The sequence below is a fragment of the Thermobia domestica genome, chromosome 3 (genome assembly GCF_964235325.1).
Source record: "Thermobia domestica chromosome 3, izTheDome1.hap1.1, whole genome shotgun sequence".
Lineage (NCBI taxonomy): Eukaryota > Metazoa > Arthropoda > Insecta > Zygentoma > Lepismatidae > Thermobia > Thermobia domestica.
In genome coordinates, this window is record NC_137456.1 from 124784962 (window position 1) to 124807271 (window position 22310).

General features: G+C 35.7%; 1 protein-coding gene across 2 annotated transcripts in view; it reads left to right on the forward strand.

Moving 5' to 3' along the window:
- Positions 1 to 11779: 11779 nt before the first annotated feature.
- SAK (polo like kinase SAK) overlaps positions 11780 to 22310 on the forward strand; it is an 82275-nt gene continuing 71744 nt past the window's right edge. For both annotated transcript variants that reach the window (XM_081751625.1, XM_081751627.1), the window contains exon 1: positions 11780 to 12231. In XM_081751625.1, the coding sequence (XP_081607751.1) occupies positions 12184 to 12231 (48 nt within the window). In that variant the 5' untranslated portion in view covers positions 11780 to 12183. The remainder of the gene's footprint in view (positions 12232 to 22310) is intronic.

Consider the following 22310-nt stretch of genomic DNA (forward strand, 5'->3'; position numbering starts at 1 on the left):
AACAATTTTGTCCGATGAAGAAGAAAGAGTAGTGACTGAGTGGTTTATTTCTACTGCTAGAAAAGGATTTCCAACAACAACAACAACAACAAAAAGGATTATTTGCTTAAGACTGTTCAGAACATAGTAAAGAGTGACAAACGGAATACACCTTTTCGTAATGGTCGCCGAGGAAAGGGTTGGTATAAAGCGTTCATAAGACGTCATCCTGAAGTGTCCGAACGAACTTCAGAAGTGGTGTCAAAGGCTCGTACATGCCTTAGTGAAAGTGCAATTAGGGGTTGGTTTAGTGATTTGAAAAAATATTTAGCTTCAAATCAGTGTGAAAATTTACTTGCAGATCCCACGCATATTATGAATGCCGATAATACTAATTTCCAGCTTTGCTCACGAACTGGAATTGTGATTGGACCAAGAGGCTGGAAAATTTTGTACGAAATTGCATTAGGAACAGATAAATACACTATTACTGTTCTTGCTGGTTTTAGAGCAGATAGTGAAGTTTTGCCTTCCATGGTTATATTTCCTTATATAAAACTTCCAAAAGATCTATTGGCAACAGTCCCAAACGGGTGGGGAATAGGTTTGTCAGATTCAGAGTGGATGCGATCGGTAACTTTCTACGAATATGTAGGGAACTTACTAATACCGTGGTTAAAATTAGTGCTGTCGAAATCCGTTTTTGAAAAAACCGAAAACCGGTTTTTGAAAAAAGTGAAATTTCATAAAACCGAATTGTCGGTTTTGAAAACCGCTTTTGCGGTTTCGGTTTTGGAAACCGATTTTCTCAAAAACCGAAAACTGCAGAAGTCACAAAAATTCGAGAGCACTATTATCAAGTAACGACGACGAAACAGCAAAGAATCTTTCCCATTTTCGGCTCACAGTTGCCAAATGGAGGGAAATTTCCCCCGGCGTAGGGAAAAAATGCTCAAAATTTGCAGAGGTGAAAGAAGATATTTTTTCTTAAAATGTCTTAACGTGTAGGGAAATTCTTGTTTAGTATTCTTTTACAATTGGCAGAATAAAAAAAATAAGTTGCAGTTTCTCACAAAGAGGCACGGCTATCGTTATTGGGAAGTAAAAAGATATAGAATAAAATATGATCGGTGTTTCCTTCACGTATGAACTATTGCAGGTGTCTGGGACTTGCAATAAGAAACCAGTCAACAAATGCAAAACCACAACATTCACATTTATCGGAGTGGCAACAAATCAACAATAATATTGTGTATTGCGATCTAAATTTTTTCTTTTCTTTTTTTTTAAGAAAGGGAGGTGGTGTTTTTTTGTTAACAAAAGAAAGAGTGGCAGTACTATTTAGAAACAAAGTGAAAGAGTAATGATAATATAAAAGATCTCAGTCTAAGTGGATGAGATTTCAAATTGGATTTCATGGGTTGCTGGTGTAGTGATCTTAAATAGGGATATACCTTATTTTCTATTTAGCTTAGTGTTGTCATATTACCCGATTTTTGCAGGTACACAGTCATGTGCATGCGGTTATTATTATATATTATTTTTTGCTGACGAATTGTTCCTAAAGTGAGCTCCGAGGGTCAAGAATAACCTCTGCCTCAACATCATGACGTGAAAAATCTTGAGATAAGTGCGATAATTGTATGAATTTAGATGACAACTGTCGTCGATCATTAGAAAGTGAGTATGCGAGAACTATGAAATAAAGTAAATAGACACGCGTCATTTTGTTACAAAATTACATGGCGAACACATTTTATCTAATTCCAAACAGTTATCGTCGAATATACACGGTTAAAGGAGCACTGTGATTGACCAAATTAAAAAGATCTTAACGATTTATCCCTTTACAAGCGACGTTTCCTTCATCGCCATCGTAGCGAAGTAGGAAGAACACTTGCCTAGTAATCATAAGGTTGGTGGTTTGAGTCCCCTTCGGGGTAATTTTTTGGTACTTTTTAAAAGTGTTTTTTAGACTCACCTTAATGTAACTAAATCACACATATAGCCGATTTAACATTTTGGGGGAGTAATTTTGTGGTTCATTGGCGTTTTGTCGCATCTCTGCCGCTGGTGGCATAATTTTCAAAACGGTGGAGGGGCCACCGGGGATCGTCGCTGCGGCGTCGCCAATGTTTGGCGTGATGTCGCTAATTGCCCATTTGTGGTCCACCGACGCTTACGGCATGGGGACAATTCAGTGTGAGTGGCGAAACCATTCAGCAGCACCTTCAACTGAGGAAACACTAGAAGTTGGGTCGATGGGTCCCACATAACTTGTTTCCGGGTCAAAAGGCAACGCAAGCAGACACCTGTGTTTCTTTGCTGTCTCGTCTGAGGAAGGAGCCATTTCTGGACAAGGTGTTGTCATGTGATGAGAAATGGGTCCTGTACGAATTTCCACGGCGCCGTCATAATTGGTTAGCATCCCATGAAACCGCATTTTTGAAAACCGCTTTTGCGGTTTCGGTTTTGAAAACCGCATTTGCGGTTTCGGTTTTGAAAACCGCATTTGCGGTTTCGGTTTTGAAAACCGCTTTTGCGGTTTCGGTTTTGAAAACCGGATTTGCGGTTTTGGTTTTGAAAACCGGATTTGCGGTTTCGGTTTTGAAAACCGCATTTGCGGTTTTCGGTTTTCAGAAAACCGGTTTTCTCAAAAACCGAAAACCGCAAATGTCACAAAAATTCAACAGCACTAGTTAAAATTAAAGAAAGTTACATTTCCAGTTCTGTTTCTAGTGGATGGACACAAGGCACATCTTACTCTTCCCATCAGTCAACTCTGCGCAGAAAATGGCATCATTCTTTACGCCCTTTATTCCAACTCTACCCACGTATTACAGCCTGCAGATGTCGATGTCTTTAAAACTTTAAAGACAGAATGGAGGAAAATTGTGCACGAGTGGCAAACTGCAAATCCATTGAAAGTGCTCACTAAACAAGACTTTTGTCCTCTTTTCTCCAAAGCAGTAACGAAGAGGGCTTCAGTTGATGTTGTGAAGAATGCGTTCAGAAAATGTGGTATTTTCCTTTTCAACCCAAATAATGATGACTACACTAAGTGTATAACTTCCAAAGTATCAGCATCTAATAAAACAAACGGTGGTAATGGAAAGGAATTTGAAAATTACAAAATTGCATTACAGGGTCTTAACAAAGAGATTGGACAAGAAACAGTTACAACGTTTGAAAGATTAATACTCAACTGTCGGACTGTAGACCTTCCTAATGACAAATTGGCTCTCTACAATGTTCGGGTAAAATATTTCAAAAGTATTCGAAACGAAGACAACAATGTGCTTCAGAATAAACTGACAATGAAAATTGCTTGGTGTACAAGCTTGAATTTCCCTGAGGGCGAAATGGTTGAAAACCAAAGCGATTCTGAAAAAAAAAACTATCGCAATTTCAACAACATTTGTGGTGGCCAGACAAGGTGGTTTCTAACAAGAAGAATCGTACAAAAGTTGTCCAGAAGGTGCCATCTGCAGTTTCTTCTGATGAGTGGTGAAAATACTACAATAAGAAGAATGCTAAGAAGATGGAAGACGAAAAGAAAGCCAAGAGGAAAGAGGAACAAAAGCAAAAGGCTCTCTTGAAAGCTAAAAAAATCCAAAGACGACCGAAGAAGATATTGGCGAAAAAGAATGAACTAGAAAAGAAGCAACTGTAGTGGATCATACACGCCCTACCGGAAGTCAAGGAAGGCACTGTACCAGTAGTTAGATAATTTAATAATAAGCAATACTTCCTCGCATCATAGCAGCAGCATATATATATATATATATATATATATATATATATATATATGAGTGAAGCTCATACAGAACAAGAAGTAATTATATATATTTCCAAATTTCAATTTCAATTAACCTCTCTCTATATATATAACACGGTAGTAACAGTAGGTTAATATCAAATTAACAAAGATAATTGAGTAATGGAAATGGAAAAGGCTGAAAGTGCCACAAAGTAAAATTTCCAGTATTCAATAAAAACTTCCTAAAACTGTACTTTATCCTTTAAGGTGCTGCTCCTTGCGAGTGCTCTAGAAACTAGTAGGAATTTTTCTGGCACTTTGGACCTTCTCTAGGTTATTGGCGATGTCGTTTACAACACATTCCATGCAAAAAATCGATTTTTTTAATTTTTTGGCACTTTCAGCCTTTTCCATTTCCACTACACAATTGTACAAAATAATTATATATCAAATTACTACTTTTACCTGTAGATGAAAAGGGCAACTTCCAATGGTCAACTCGAGAGCGAACGGTGGCAGGAAGTTTTCACAAGCACAAAATAGCAGATATTAAAAAAAAGAAAACACTTGAAAAATACACTATTTAAAGAAAACAAACTGCAGAACTAAATAGCTCAACACTTCCGTCTTCGATCCGTTCCCTCGTTATCCATTGAATTGCGAGGCACAATTTTGCACTTTAAAAGGGTCCAACCAATACGCACCCGATTTGAAGTCAATGTGACTAGAGGCAGGGGGACTTCAAATCACGTTGCCAGATATGACGTCATTATCGTATACAATAGTACCAGAAGAATAAACCAATAGAACACCCGAATTTTAAAAAAATGTAATTTTAGAGATATTAAAGTAGAACACACTACATGGTGGGTCCCCCCGGAATTCAAAAAATGTGAGAATTTTTTTTTTGAATTACCAGGAATATGAAACACTTATGGAAATGAAAACGATTTTGTTAGTAAAGGTGATAAATGAATATGAAGTATGAAAAGACAAAACAACAAATCATAAATAAGTAATGAAAGGGACCACCAAACGATATAAAGTCAAGTTACAAAATATATTCAAGCTCATCATTAAATATGTTTAAATTTTGATAAAACATTACTAAATACAACAAACCAGAGTAGAGTTATACCATGTTATAGATTGTAAACATAACGTAGGCTTGAATAAACCTTAAATATCCATCGACGATGAAATTCATATCCATAAGGCGAGAATATATATATATATATATATATATATATATATATATATATATATATTAAGTAGAAGTGTAAACTGGCCATTCTTTACAAATTGGAACAGATAGGAATGTTATTACACAAACAGCTTCGTTAGACCTGAAAAGGAAATAAGTGTAAGAACCTCTCAAATTTTACACCAAAATTTACAATTCAGGTTCAGGAATTTCACGCATTTCATACTTTTTTAATTGGGTAACATGAGAAGAAAGTTTCTGGGTTTTACTTTCGTCTAAAAGAATTATAGTATTCGGACCAGCAAAGGAGTCGATGCGATAAGGACCAAGCCACAGAGGCGACAAAGATTTACTAACTTTATCTGTTATGGACGATTTAAAGTGAAATTCCCAAAGAACTAATTGGCCTATCTGGAAAGTAACTGGATTGTTACGCTGCAGGAAAAGATGCCTTCTATCTTCCCAAGCTCTATGCATATTTTTTAAGGCCTTGGACCATACCTCTACTAAATTATGCAAGTTCAGGTCGGAATCCTTTACAGACCATTTAACTAATAATGGGTCTAGAGCTTCACATCCCAAATACAGCTCAAATGGTGATGCCTTTAATTCACAATGTTCAGAAACGTTAAGAGAAAATTGGATCGGATATAAGAAATTGTTCCATACCGTCTGATTCTCAGAGCAATAACATCTTAAGGCATTCTTTACCGTCTGAACATATTTTACAACTGCGTTTCCAGACGCAAAGTAAACTGAACTACGGATATGTTTGATCTCTAGTCCAAAGAGAAAACGACGAAACTCCTCGCTACAAAAGTAACTAGCCTGATCCGTGGATAAAGCAAAGCAATGATCAAAACGACAAAATATCTCCTTCATTGCTTTAATAATAATTCTACTGGTCGTATTACGTAATGGAACTAAGTGCAAAAAACGGGAAGCGTTATCCACAAGCAACATTATGTACCTATAGCCATTGTTTGGGAATAAGGGACCGGCCAAATCAGAGTATAAATGTCCCTGGGGTTGTGTTACATATATAGAAGACAAAAGACCTTGGGGCTTTTCAAAACGTGGTTTCGAAATCTGACATTCATGGCATGAACGCACGTACTGATACACATCACGAATCAAAGAAAGCCACGTAAAATAACGTTTAATTTTACTAAGTGTTTTAAAATTACCCGTATATGTTCCTACCAAAGTTCCAGAATGATAATATTCCAATACCGAAGGTCGTAAAGACTTAGGCAATAGAACCTTGTACGGATTATTCTGTGCTTTTGTTCTTTTACATAATAAACCACGTGACAAACGGTATTCTCTCCAGATATTTCCCGCAGCTTCAGTTTTCTTATAAATATTTGATATATCCGGATCCTTTATTTGCTCATCTTTTACATCATAATTGTCAAAGGAGTATTCAACAGGCTTGAAGGCAAAAATTCTGGTTGGTATACCTCTTCATCTATAGATTCATCTATGAGGTCATACAAACTTGAATTATGTATTCGACTCAAAAAATCTGCGTTAATCATCTTGTTGCTCGGTACATGCAAGATACCGAATTTAAATTCTAACAATTTATGAATCATAGTACTATATCGTATGATTTTTTAGGGTTACGCAAGACGTAAGCTAAAGCATGGTTGTCAGTTAATATTGTAAATCTTGAAACAAAATAGTGCTGAAAACGAGTAATAGTATTGTACGAACTAGCCAACTCCAAGGCAAAGATAGGACGATTATAGTCCGAAGGCTTCAGTTTTCTGCTATAGAACGCAATAGGTTGATAGAAACCCCTGGTATCCTTCTGTAGGATCACGCTCCCGAACACTCGCAAAATAGGATCGGCTTCTATGAAAAATGTTTCACTCATATCCGGAATCTTTAAAATAACCGGCTCTTCAAAAGCGTCCTTAATACGCGCTAATGCCTCAGATTGTTCTTTACCCAAAACAAAGGGAATTTGAGGTAATTTTAAATCTTTTATGGGACGCATAATCTCAGTAAAATTACTAATAAAGCGACTATAGAAAGACAGAAACCCAACAAGAAATTTGACATCCTTCCTATTACGAGGAGCAGATAAATTTCGTATAGCTTCAAGTCGATCCGGAATCCTTTGCATAGTTTCTCCACCTACGCGAAATCCCAAATAATCTATCTCCGTTTGAAAGAAGGAACATTTTTCTGGTGAAATTGTAAGACCTCGTGATTGAAGTCGATCAAGCACAGTCTTAAGTAATGTTTTATGTTGTTCAATTGTATCAGAATACAGTACAATATCGTCAGCATATACTTCGACAATTTGTTTTTTTCAAATCTATTTATTTATTTATTTATTTAATATACAACACAACAGGCTTAATACCCAATTATAGTGTTGTGTACATACAGCAAATGTTACATATATAAATTTCTTAATTATTTCTACAGAAAATTTCTTGTTTTACATATGAACTGAACCTGTTTTCTGAAAGACTAAATACATCCACTTTATCAAGCTTATTTACAATATCATTATATAATTTACACAGCCTACACATAGGGGATTTTTATAATATATTGCTCCTGGCTTTTGCACAATAAAATGTCCCTGTATTCTCTACTCTGGTTTTGCAAGTGGGAATCCGCAATGATATTTTTGATACCAACTCAATACAGTCAATCTTATTATTTAATAAATTGTATAAGAATAACAAGTCCAACATCCATCTTCTTTTTTCTAGAGTTTGAAACTTAAAGTTGTTTACTAGATCATTGTAGGAAAAATATTTGGGATAATAATTAGTTTTTTTTGTATGTAACCATTTTCAAGAATTTTGTTTGGATGTTTTCTATTTCTTGAGAGTATCTTTTATTATTGGGGGTCCATATAGTAGAACAATATTCTAATTTTGATCTCACATATATAAAATAAAGTGTTGTAAACGTTGTCTCACTGAAGAAATCTTGTCCTATTCTGTAAATTAAACCCAAGTTTCTATATGCGCTGTTTGTTATGTGTTGATTGAAATTTAGTTCAGGATAAAAAATAACGCCTAAATCTTTAACAGTACTTGGTTTAGACAATTTAGTTTTTTTTTAGTGTATAGTCAAAGGTGATAGGATTTCTTTTTCTTGTAAAAGACAGAGATTTACACTTGGATACATTTATTACTAATTTGTTGTCATCGCACCATGTTTGAACTCGCTAAAGGTCTTGTTGTAGTTGTATGCAGTCTTCAGTTGAATTAATTCTAGAATATAATTTGAGATCATAAGCGAATAGGAGAATCTTAGAGTTTTCAATAAAAAGTGGAATTTCATTAATAAGTAGGAGAAATAGCAGAGGACCCAGATGAGATCCTTGAGGAACCCCAGACAGAATAACAAACTTTTCGGTGACGTGTCCCTTGTATAGAATAGATTGTTTCCGGTTTGCATAAATATGATACAATATATTCTATTGCCGACTTTAAAAAGTTTAGGCTTGCTAATTTCGCCATTAGAACGTCATGATCCACGACATCGAATGCCTTACTGAAATCGGTATAAATAACGTCTACCTGGCCGCCTTTGTCTAACTCCGTTGCTATAAAATTTGTTACAACTGCTAGGTTTGTTGCAGTAGACCTATTGTGTAAGAAACCATGTTGATGTATAGATATAATTGGAATTCGTGTATATAAAATACTCTCAAGAATTTTGGCAAAAGGAAATAATATAGCTATTGGTCTGAAGTTTTGTATTTCGCTTTTATTTCCAGACTTTGGCACTGGACACACTAAACTTTTTTCCATAAGTCCGGAAAAGTGCCTGTTCTTATGGACATATTGAATATAGTATGGAGCGGATGCTTGAATATATCAATACAGCCTTTGACAACATACGGAGGAATACCATCCGGTCCACATGACGCTTTTGGTTTGAGTGCCTTTATAGCCACTTCAATTTCTCGCAGTTGTATTTCTCCAAGTTGAAAGTTGTCCAACAGGCTAATGCATTCCGTCTTGTTAGCTGTAAAACTGTCTACGTCATATTTTGCTGAGACATTGTTATAAACAGATTGAAAGTAATGCGCGAAGGCCTGAACAATCTCACTGTCATTTAGTTCTTTCTCATTGTAAGTAAAGGAGGCTGATGACATATGCTTGGTTTTGTTTTTTACAAAACTCCAAAGTTGGCCCGGATCATTATGAATAGAAAGTTCAGATTCTAGAATGAATGTTTTATACGCAATTGCTATGTCGGTTTTTATCTGTTTACGTAACTCATGAAATTTTTCACGATGATATAGGCTTGCAATTATTCCATTTTTTATGATGGTATGATTTGGATTTTATTTTTTTTAATTATACTATAAGTGAACCAGCTCGGATAATTTCCATTAACATGTTTCTTACAGGGAATACACCTGCTAAATACATCATTAATCATGTTGTAAAAGTTGGGGCACACTATTGATATCATTAATTTGCGAAAGACAGCCCCAGTTTATTTTGTGCAGTTCCACGTATAACTTTTTGGAATACCGAAAAAGGTAGATTAATTAAGACAGGCACGTAGCCAAGGGGTGGGTCCGGGGGGTCCGGACCCCCCCCCTTCGAGACCAGAAATAAAAAAATTAAGGAAGAACGAAACAAAAAGAAACAAGAAATAGGAAGAATCAGCATTAAAAATAAAGATAAAAATAAAGCTAAAAATAAAAATAATTTTTCGTCATCGGATCCGTGCAGTATCAAACATGTTATTTCAGAAAAGGTTGTCTACTGCTCCTTTAACTTGTCATTTGGAACAGACAGTAATTGACGGAATAATAAAACAAAAAAGCTATGTGGAAAGCAAGTCCTGTTAACATTTTATTCAACAGAGAAAGGAACGCAGATATTATAAAATATTTTACAAGACATTATTGGATATGTACTTTTTTAAATAGTTGAGAGCATAATGAAAGGAAAATTGTTATATTTGGATGAACAAAAGAGGGAACGTAGATATTGTAATTTTTTAAAAAATATTCTTTTATTCGAGATTTCTTCATAGTTTGTTACTAAAGTACTTACTAACATGCATGGGCGCCGATCCTGGGGGGCCGAGGGGTCCCGTCCCCCACACGTCATGTGGGCCCCCTTGTTGTATTTATGAATATACAATGTATTGACATAATTTGAATATAATTTGTCTTAAAATATTCATATATGCCTTCTGCATCTGAATGGACCCCCCGAATTTACAAAGAAATCGGCGCCCTTACTAACATGTCATAATTTTAAAGTCCTAACATATGTTGCTAGTAAAATGTTTAAATTGATCAGGCCCTTGGTGTCATAACCACAATATTTCATATCATACTCCCCCCCCCCCCCATCACGAAATCCTGACTAAACGAACCAATATATGTTACTAGTAAGTTAGTTTAGAATAATCAAACTGTGATGTGATAACCACAGTATTTCATGTCTCGGACCCCCCCTATTACGAAATCCTGGCTACGTGCCTGATTAAGAGGTGTTTAAATGAATCCCAAAGTAAGGTTGGAGTAGAGAAATTCTTGTTCACGAGCTTTCACGTTGAGAATGGCCTGAAACAAGGAGATGCGTTGTTGCCATTATTATTTAACTTTGTTCTGGAGAACATTATAAGGAAAATCAAAGACAGCAATCAGGTCCTAGAGCTAAATCGTATTTACCAGGTTATGGCGTATGATGATGAGGTAAATTTAATAGGGGATGATAGAACAATAGAAAGGAATGCAGAAATCTTAATTAAGCTTGCAGGGATATGGGCTTGGAAGTAAGTGCAGAGAAAACTAAATAAATGGAAGTCTGTCGGGATTGTAATACTGCATTTTATGGATGCGTTAAAATACCAAATAATATTTTCTTTCGACAAAGTGGATACTTTCAAATATCTAGAATCATTATTAATAGATCAAAACCATAATCACTAAAAAATTTGATGTCAACTGAAAGCAGGGATTTCGTGTTATTATTCAGTTAAAAATCTTTTGTTGTCGCGAATTCTATTGAGGAAATTGTAACTTAAAATTTAAAACGATAATCATGCCTGTTGTGCTGTATGGTTGCGAAACATGGTCACTGACTCTAAGGGAAAATCGCAGACGGAAAGTATTTGAAAACAAGATTCTTAAACCAGTATTCGAACTGCAAGAGGAACTGGAATGGGGAATGGCGGAAATTTCATAACGAGAAACTGCATAACTTTATACCGTTTACAAAAACATTGTTAGGGTCATCAAGTCTAGGAGGCTCAAATGGGAAGGTTATGTAGCCAGAATGGAAGAAATTAGAAACGCTTTCAAAGCTCTAACTGGAAATCTGTGTATATATATTTCTATGTATTCTCCCCTATATATATATATATATATATATATATATATATATATATATATATATATATATATATATATATATATATATATATGTGTGTGTGTGTGTGTGTGTGTGTGTATTCTCCCGTGTATATATATATATATATATATATATATTGGCGCCCTTCTAGTAGACTTGTCCACCGCCCTCATTAGTATCCCAGCACGGCCCTGACTATAAACCGTGACTTTTCAATGAAAATTATTGATGCAATAGCTATTTCACTATGAGACCACGATTTTCTTTATATTAACAAGATTAAAGGGCCCCAGGAACATAATCCGTTGTCCATGACACCTAATTTTTTGTGTATGAACATATATGTGTAATGTTTATCGAAAGTTCTAGGTTTGATTTGAATGTCCAGATGACACGTTCATGCCCTTCTTTGTAACTAAAAAAAGAGTAATGTTTGTGATATTGGTGGGAAATTTATCTTAGAATATCTACAAACACTGACAAACAGTGTGTGTTTTAAATTAAGTGTTGTAGGTGTTAATTTGCAACCAAATATTTGATAATCCACTAATTATTGAATTAGAAACATGTACTTTTTGAGTCAAAACACACTATCTGTAACAAGGAAGTTGTGTTCTAACAGACGACATATTTATTTCTAAGTATTTGTTTTCTGAACTGGTAATATCATATACTAAAGTAGGTTGTTGTGGCAGATCTGGCAACATGGTGGCATTCAAACAAAAGTAGCGCGTCCTAAATATGAAAGGCGTGGGTGTATATAGAAAATTTGTTTTGTTATGTGCTATTTAAGACTTATAAATTATAGAATAATGTTTGTTAAATTAAAACAAGAAGGGAAGTTGTTTGTGAGAAAATAGTGAGTGGAATAAAAGTGAAAAATGTGTACTAAGTCCGGTGGATGTGTCAACTTTGGCAACCGAATTGAGGTAAGCCAATTCAAGATATTCCATAATTGTTCGATTTTGTGTTCTTTGCAAGTATTATGTAGAATTAAAATATGAGCTATTTGTATAAGAAAAGTAGGCAGAGACTCTGTACTGTGTATTTTGTACTTCATCTGTCATTTAGATGTCTAGGAAGGTCGTATGTATGTGTTATACGGATGTATAAAGCTCTGTGTGAACTAGGAGTATCAGCAAATCTTCGTTAATTTGGGTGAATTTTGGGCACTTTATATACAGGAAGATGTTTGAAACGAAACATGGTATTGTCAATGCAATTAATTGTGAAATTAAGGAAATTTCATGATTTACACTTACCTGTAAACAGCTGTACAATGTTTTGATTTATCAAGTATTTTGTAATTTAGAAGCAATTATAGTTATAATAAACATTGTTCAATTTTCTGATTCACTGTTCCGTTTACAAGTAATCTGATACGTAAACAAATCATTTATTTGGAATAGTAGGCCGGAACAACGTAAACTAATAATGGGGTCTATTTTTGGGTGCAGGTCTAGTTTTGGCGCACTATATTTTGGGAAGATTTACTGGTAAAATAATACTTTGCATGGAAAGACGTGTTTATAAGAAATTTCTGCAGGCGACATTATTAAATTCAAAGTAATGTAACTGTGTTTTAGGTTTAGACGCGTAGGATTATCAGTATAAAATCATTAGAAGTGTTTTACGATGATAAAGTAAGTGAGTGTATATAAAAGATGACCCTGTTAGATGCTATTTTCCATCGGCGGCATAGGCCTATTTCTCCACAGTGTACACGACCTGTATTTTATGTTTACAAGTGTAGTGTTAAAAGATTGAAATCATGACAAGTGCTATTGAAACTCATATCATTGCCAAAACCCACTTTCCACTATCCTAGCTTGGACAAATACCCACCATCACTGACGCGCGTGCTTTCGGTAATAATTACTTTCAGTGGTTGCCTTAAATTTTGTCTATGCCCGTGAGATATTTTGATGCCTCCCCGAGGGTATCTTTTAAGGGATGATATGAGGGAAATTAGTGAAGGAATTATCTTTAAGCAGTTCTTTCTAGTGGTGCGCTAAAATTAAACCTGTACGTAGCTATTTTTGTACATGCTATTCAAGTACAAATTTTACCTAATCTAACTTACATCATATTTTAATGTAATCTACTTCATACTTTATTCTACTTGTGAAACTTTATGGATACGACATACGAAGGAGGCTCTAATAGAAAGTAAGTTAATATTCATGTTTAGAAAGAAAATAAAACAAACTATTTCTCTGAGCGTTACTCGAGGTTCTACCAAATTTTGACAGCTTTCTTACATTTTCAGGTTGAGTTAGGTTCGGTTCATTAGGACAGTACTCGAGCAGGCAGACGTTTTAAATTTTCTATTTAGTAGAAACGTTTGCTCGAGTGAACTCTTCCTCTTAGTATGTATTTATTAAACAAACCAATAGTTTGAGAAGACATTTCACGAAAAGATAGTATAATATTTTATAGGATGACTTTTTTTTTTTAATTCACGGAAGAAATTTGTAATATTATTTTAATAGACCAATGTTCAATTTATCTAGGTATGTTGTTTGAGAGGCGTATCTACTTACAAATACATTAATGAAAGTAACCTATTGGACACGGATTTGCCAATAAGGTAGTCATTAAAACAAACTGAAAAGTGTTTTAACACATGATGCGCAACTATAAAAGTGTCCAGAGTTTAGGGATCCACATATTTGTGAAATCTCCTTGAGTAAAGTGTTATGTTACTTTGAAACCCAAAAGTGCATGCAATGAAAAAATCTTGATATTGCCTATAACGTCTTTAGTAACATACAAATACATAATCCAATACGTAAAGTAAGTGTTTTTATGGCTTACACAGTGTTTTGCGCTATCCTCGTTTATCTGTATACCTATTGTCGCTGACGCGCCTGCTCCCTTTGGACGCAGTGGTGATTTTCGTGATTTTTAATGACAATTTGACACAAATTCGTAATGGTCTTTCGCACGATAGTTCTTATCGTATACATGTATTGATGCCTTCCTAAAGTGATTCTGCACAGAAGAGTGCAGGTCCAACCCCCCCCCCCCCCTAAGAAAAAGGCCGACCCTGTAAGATGCAGGGAGTCAATTTTCTGAAAAAGAAATACATACGCGCTGGATTTACGTATGAATCTATACAATAAATGTGCACTGAAACCGGAATACATGCGGATCTTGCCTGTAACATGGGTAAAAGGCGGGTATATGTAAAACAAAGTTTGTAAGTACATAAGAGTGTACTGTTTAATTTGTAAGCCAAACCAAACAATGTTGCAGTTTGTGATCTCTGATGATTGATGTAGGCTATCCGAAAAGTGTCCAGAAATGTCGGACTGAAGTAACGTATGGGCAATGGTGATATTGTCCGAAAACATTAGGATGCCGGAACTCTGATATGGTGTCCGAACATCAGTAAAAATTGAAACAGAAGTTTGAATTACCAGATATTGAAAGCATAACGCGTTAGAATTTCAAGGAATTTCTCAGATGTATAATAAGATAGAAATATGAAATTCAAAGTGTGCTCCATAAGTAAGCCATGATTAAGTACAATGCTATGTGAAGGAGAGTGCAAAGTAATCATAGAAATGTTGCAAGGCTGTGCCACAAACAAAATATGTGTTTTTATGTCGTATAAAGTGTTTTCTCTCCGTTAAACTTTGTTATGACTCAATTAGATGGCATTCGTGCTTTTAGTGGTCATCTTGCGCAAGTTAATTTGTGGTTTAAAGTTAATTCTTGCGTTGCAGTTTTTATTTCATATTGCACACACTTTATTTATATTCAGACCTCCTAAAGTTAATCTGAGACCATTAATGCAACTCCTTCCTTAAGAAACACTTTCTTAGACAGTAAGAGTGCATTTACTGCGAAGAGGAGTTCATATTTCATGTAAATGTGCTCCCATAAAATGGGATAGCTGTGAACTCTGTGGCCCATAGAACCCGGGTGTTCAATGCCGCGTTCACAAAAGCTCTCCACTGACTTCTATCCTTAGCCAATTGGATCCAGTTTTTACTTGGTATTCCTATCTCTGCGAGATCCATCTTAATATTGTCCTCCCATTTGCGCCTTGGTCTTCCAAATGGTCGTTTTCCGATTGGTCTTCTAGTCAAAACTTTGAAAGCGTTTCTGCTTTTTTTTCCATTCTAGCTACATGACCTGCACACCGAAGGCTCCTAGACTTGATGACCTCATGTAGTTCCTAGTTATGAAGTTTCCGCCATTCCCGTTCCTCTTGGATCCGAATATTCGTCTCAGAACCTTGTTCTCAAATACTTTCAGTCTATGTTCTTCCCACAGAGTAAGCGACTATGTTTCACAACCATACAGAACAACAGGCATGATTATCGTTTTATATATTTTAAGCTTCAAATTCCTCAATAGAATTCGCGACGACAAGAAATTTTGAACTGAATAGTAACACGAATTCCTTGCTTTTAGTCGACATTTAATTTCCTCGTGAATATGATTTTCGTCTGTTAATACTGATCCTAGATATTTGAAAGTATCCACTTTATCAAAAGTATTATTTAATATTTTAACGTATCCATAATTTCCTGTATTACGGTCCCGACGCACTTCCATGTATTTAGTTTTCTTTGCATTTACTTCTAAACCCATGTCCCTGCAAGCGTTTAATAAGATCTCTGCATTTCTTTCTATTGTTCTCCTATTATCTTCTATTAAATTTACATCATCAGCATATGCCATAACGTGGTGAGTACGTGGTAGACCCTGATTTCTATCTTTGATTTTCCTTATAGCGTATTCCAGAACAAAGTTGAATAATAATGGCAACAACGCATCTCCTTGTTTCAGGCCATTCTCAACGTGAAAGCTCGTGGACAAAAATTTTCGTACCCGGACTTTACTTTGAGATTCATTTAAACACATCTTAATTAATCTAATTAACTTCCTCGGTATTCCAAGTTATGTAAGAATGCTGTACAATGCTTCTCTCCTAACCGAGTCGTAGGCCTTCCTAAAATCAATAAATAGTTGATGTACCAGGGTGTTGTATTCCTACTTCTTTTCGAGTATTTGTCGAATGGTAAATATTTGGTCGATAGTTGATCGATTTCGTCTAAATCCGCACTGATAATCTCCAATAATTTCATCTGCGTATGGGGTCAGTCTTGCAAATAGAATATTTAAAAGAATTTTATAAGTTGTGGACAAGAGAAATGCCTCGATAATTATTACAGTCAGTTTTGTCGCCTTTCTTGTGAATAAGGAAAGTGACTGATTCTTTCCACTCTTGTGGCAATTCTTCCTTGTTCCACATAAGGAGAATGAGTTTGTGTAACTTGTTCCACAATTTTTCGCCTCCAGCTAAAATTACCTCAGTCGGAATTTCATCTACACCCGGAGTTTTTTTATATATATATATATATATATATATATATATATATATATATATATATATATATATATAGCGGTTTCTACTTCTATTCGGTTGGGTTCTAGAATATACGGTTCTGCGGTGTGTATCTCATTTTCTCCACGAACATTAGTTTTGGCTGCGCGTTAAGCAAATCGTCAAAGAAATCTTTCCATCTATTTAAGATGCTATCCGTATCAGTGAGAACTGTTCCGTCACTTTCTTTAATATATAAGCACGAGGTTGATAGCCTTTCTTAAATTCGTTGATCCCCTTATGCATGTCCCAAATGTTTTTATTTTTACTATTATCTTCAAGTTCCTTAATTTTACCTTTCAAAAAATCGCGTTTCTTTGTTCTAAAGGTTTTGGAAGTTTCCCGCCTTTTGTCTGCGAAATTTTGTGTAGTTATTTCATTTGAATTTGTAGCCACCGTAATTTTGCCGGTTTTCTCTTCTCTGCTAGTTTAATGCATTCCTGGTCGAACCATGGTTTGTTCCTACCTATTTCCGCGTGTCCCAGTTCCTCTTTTGCTGAAATTTTAATGCTGTCTCTAATTTCAATCCAAGTATTCTCAACACTAGTGCACTCCGAATCTTCTAAAACCGAGAACCTATTCGAAACTTCAATCTGGTATTCCTCTCTTACCTCGCTCTCTTCTAATTTCTTTAAATTAAATCTCTCCGTTTTCAGACATTGAATATTTCCTTTATTGAACGATAATCTCTCTCTTATTATCGCTGCTACCAGGTAGTGGCCAGTGTAACAATCAGCTCCTCTAAATGACCGGACATCAATTATGCTAGATTGCGTTCTTCTATCTACTAAAACGTGATCAATTTGATTATGTATTTTTCCGTCTGGTGAGATCGAAGTGTATTTATGAACGTCGCGATGTGGGAATTTTGTAGTTTTCACAATTAGGTTTTGGGATGTTGCAAAGTTCATAAGTTTAACACCGTTGTCATTACTTTCCTTATGCAGACTTTCGTTCCCTATAACTGATTTGAAAATATCCTCTCATCCTACCTTCGCATTTAAATCCCCTAATAGAATTTTCATATGGTATCGCGGGAATTGGTCAAATATCCGTTCCACTTCTTCATAAAAACTGTTTTATATCGTCAATCTTATCTTCAGTTGGGGCATGTACATTGAAAACAATATCACACCGCCGACCCTTAAGAGTAATCAAAGAAAATCTGTCAGTAACAAATTCAACCTGCTTAATTGCTGGTTATATTCGTTTGTGAACGAAAAACTCTGTTACTAATTGGTGGTTTTTATTTCCTTCCCCGTACAAGAACGTAAAATTTCCGGAATCCGCACATCCATTTCCTTCCCTCCTAACTTCCTGAACTCCTACTAAGTCCATCCTGTATTTCTCTAACTCACACGTTAGGATTTTAACGCGCCTGCCCTATAAAGACTTCTAATATTCCATGTTCCAAATCTCATGTCCATTTTCTTTTGCTGAGTTCGTGCCAAGTTACCAGTCCTTGTCCGAGGCTTTTGTGAATGTTTCTGAACAAGTGCCTGTTTTTATAGTATGAGGTTGTTAGCCTTACCCAAACCTTTAAGCTGGAGGACCATTTCTAGTCGTCTGTCCGCGACTGCTTATTCAGTATATTCGCAGCTAACCTCTATATCTGGAGGCCTTCTCCTAGCACAAAATAAATGTTTATTTTTACCTAGACCATATTAGAGATTTTCATTGCATTTTTTATTAGTTTGTAACAGTTTCGAGCTATGTAGTTAATTCTTTCTTTCCATCCATCTTTTTATATTAATCAAAAATAAAATTTGTTCACGTCATATACTATAGACATGTCAAGAAAATTTGACCAATACTTTGTATGTCACAAACTTGCATTTAAATATGTTAAGATGTCAATAAATATTGCTGTGTTGTCATGCAGGCCAAATGTACTTAGTAGGTTCTGAATACGAAAAGTTATTAAGCGAATCAGTCGTATATAGAACTCTAACCCAATACATTGCAAATGTATTGCTTTTAGAAATGTTTTTCCTAATACCATCACAGTTTGTATTCTGCAGGCTGTGCAGTCCTAGTGTAGGGGATCATAAATGAATTCATGAGTTACCTTCTTTCATCATGGAAGTCACTCCTAGTAATGAACTATTTCTTATGAGAAGAGTTCCATTCCTTTAGGTGGGTAAGAAAAGAACACTTTTAGGTATTATTAGGAAGAGGAAGAGAAACTGGTTGGGACATTGCCTAAGAAGAGATTGTATCATGAGGGATGTCCTAGAGGGTATGGTGGCGGGAAAGAGAGGGAGGGGGCGAAGAGACTACAATTAATGGATGATATTAAAACAGAAAGATCATACGCGAAGACGAAGAAGTTAGCGGAAGACCGTGGAGCATGGAAGCTTCTCAGCTGCGGCAAGTGACCTGCCAATAAAGGCAGAATACCTATGATGATGATATGACGCCTACGTAACTACCTTCATAATTCCTTTAGATATTGATCTGTCTCAGAATTAGGCTAGTAGATTTTTTTCATAGCTACCCAGATTCTTAATCCATACTCTTTGTGCATGTTCCCCTTAAGATAAATTTTGGATAAATATATAGTTCTTTAATTTAATTGTACAGGACTATAGCTCGTTATGAGTTACATTACATATTTTGTCATAAAAGACAACATATTGGAGTGCGTCATACTAATTCCTAATAGTAAACGATCACGCTAATATGCATCACTAGCGTGCAAACACTTTGCAGACTAAAGAATATGGTGATGATTTAATGGTGGCTTATGAACAGTATTAATATCATTTAATCATTTCAAAGTGGATAGTAAACGGTCTTTGCTGTTTATTATTAAGACGACGACCGTAACCACCGCAAGTTAGTTGTTGACCAAAATAAAATAAAAAAATTTAAAAATTGGAACTTTTGATTAAGCTGTTCTAGCGGGCCGAATGCTTTGGCGCAGTAGTGTTCTTTTACATACATACATACTGTAGTAAATTCACTGTTATTAAACAAGTAATATTAGAAAGAAATGTTAATACTCGTTATCTCTGACACGTCTTATTGATTCAACTTTCAAAGGTGTAACTTGAAATATACAGAGTCCTCTACTTTTTGATTTGTGTACTTAGTTTCAGATGACATATTTATTTTTGTTGATTAAAAAAAATGTTTAATCCGGACATTATTGAGGAATGATTGAATTATCCAGTAAACATGAATTTTAACGTTACAAATTGTACTTTTTTCTGATAATAGTGAACAAGCAGGTGGAGTGTCTGAGTTGCTGAGGTAAGGGTGTGTAAAGAAAGAATCTTACCTCTGTAGAATCTTTTTCTTACTTACAAGGCAGGGTACCCCGATGTAACAGACCGATTTTGATAAGATTGCACAGACACAGAGAACATCGAAAAAGAAGCGACACGAATTTTTTTATATCGGCCAACATCGGAAAAGGTTAAATGTTCGAAATACTACTCATAGTCGACGCCAGGCAATGAAATAGAACACACCCGTGCGAAGAAAGCAGAACATCCGGAAATGGACCAATCACGTGTACAACATTGTCACAATGTGTTACGGAAATGCGCGAAAAGGGTGGTAAGGAGCAAGAAAAAAGAAGACGAAAACAGAAAATACGTGTTTTTGCTTTGGGTGTATACGTTGCCCGTCTGCGAAAGAGACGCAGATTCATTTCAATGCTCGAAGATGGGAGAAAACTCAGGAAGGATGCAAACGCTGTTCGTATGGACAGCCAGCGAGAGAGTACTGCGCAGTGTGTTACATATATCGCGTAATGGGAACAAAAATGCATAGCACAGTGGAATGTAATAGCAGGTGGTCCACATACGTAAGATAAACAGCAACAGTAATATCAATGCCAAGCATGAGTATCAACATTACATCACTATGAGAATACGCGTACAACATAACAGTAATGCTAATATTTTTGTTTTTCTGTTTCTACTGCCTACACACATTTTCGTTTCCAACATCCATCTCATCGTTGTTACTATTACGCAATATGTACAACCCACTGCGCAGTACTGTCTCGCTGGCTGTCTATACGAACGGCGTTTACATCCTTCCTGCGTGTTATCCCATCTTCGTGTATAAAGATGAATCCGCGTCTCTTTGAATACGGACGACGTATGCACCCAAAGCAAAAACACGTATTTTCCTTCTTTTTTTTTTTCTTGTTTCTTCCTGCTCCTTGCCACCCTCTTCGTTCATTTCCGTAACACATTGTGATTGGTCCATTTCCGGATGTTCTGCTTTCTTCGCACTGGTGTGTTTTATTTCATTGCCTTGTGTCGACTATGGGTAGTATTTCGAACATTTAACCTTTTCCGATTTCCTTCTCGTTCTCGCTATGTTCCACATAATCTCATTTTAACCCCATTTTTATGTCCCTATAAAACGTAGTGGTTACATTTCGTGGAAAAGACATTTGCAATTTATGCATAAACTAAACCTTCACTCAGTAACATTTTACGAGCTAAGCACACATTTTATGTAGGAGCTTACGCAAAACAAGTCTGTCTATACACAATCTTTATTGAGGTCTTCAAAATTCAGGGTGAAGACGGCTAAAAGCGCAATACCCAAATCTCTTTCGAACATAATCATACGGTATAGCAGTAAAGAAAGAGTAATTAAATTAATACCGTTAAATTAACCTCATACCCAAAATTGTCGTCAGCAACTTTAATTTGTAAACTGAACTTACGTTTGGTTCTGGCCAAGTGGGCTTTTTGTTGGGTTTTCTCGGGGTCCCCTCCCACTTTCTTCATTCCACCATTTCTTTCATTGTCATTATTACCGTCTCCTTTAGCCTCAGAGCATAGTTGCGAGACGTCAAACTCAGTCATAATGATAATAATAATATCGGTAGCTTTTCTCAGCGGAGAACAAAATGAAAGCGGAATTTTAGACCAAAGCAAAAATTGTTTTGCATCTGATTCTTGGTTTATAATACTTTTTCTTGCTTGCCAATTTAAATCTAGGTAACTCGTAAAACACAGATGACAAGATTTATAACATTCATGTCCTTAATAAAGTGGTTAGCCAGCCCCTGACTGAATATAGGACTCACAAGTAGTGAATGTTAAAATGTACTTATTTAATAGTAGAATCCACTACAGGAAAGCAAAGGTAATACTTGAATGAAAAGCTCACAAGAAGCCAAAACAACTAAAATTTCTATTTTGCCTCAGAAACCGGCTTTCTTGCATCAATACTTAGTATGCGAGATAGTAACTTTTAATTGAAGAAAGGAATTTAATAAAGAAGAAAAGGTACGAAATAGATACTGTATAGCATTTACACGTGACTGAAGTACAAAGATGGGTGGGACGCATCGTTTGCATGAAAAATTCACTTAGGATGTATAAGATTCTAATTGGAAAGACCTTTGGGTAGACCTGTGTCATATGAAAAAGGACGTCGGAGAATAAGACTATTAATTCCAAATGGACTAGCTGGGCACATGGTAGTATCAAGTGGCGTTCTTTTGTCTTTGGCGATAACTCCGAGGGCTTCTTAAGCCACAGATATATTGCTTTCGTGTGTACAAACCATAAATACATAGCCCTGAATTATACAGGGTGGCTCAAAAGTAGGTATACAGTACCGTACTAATCA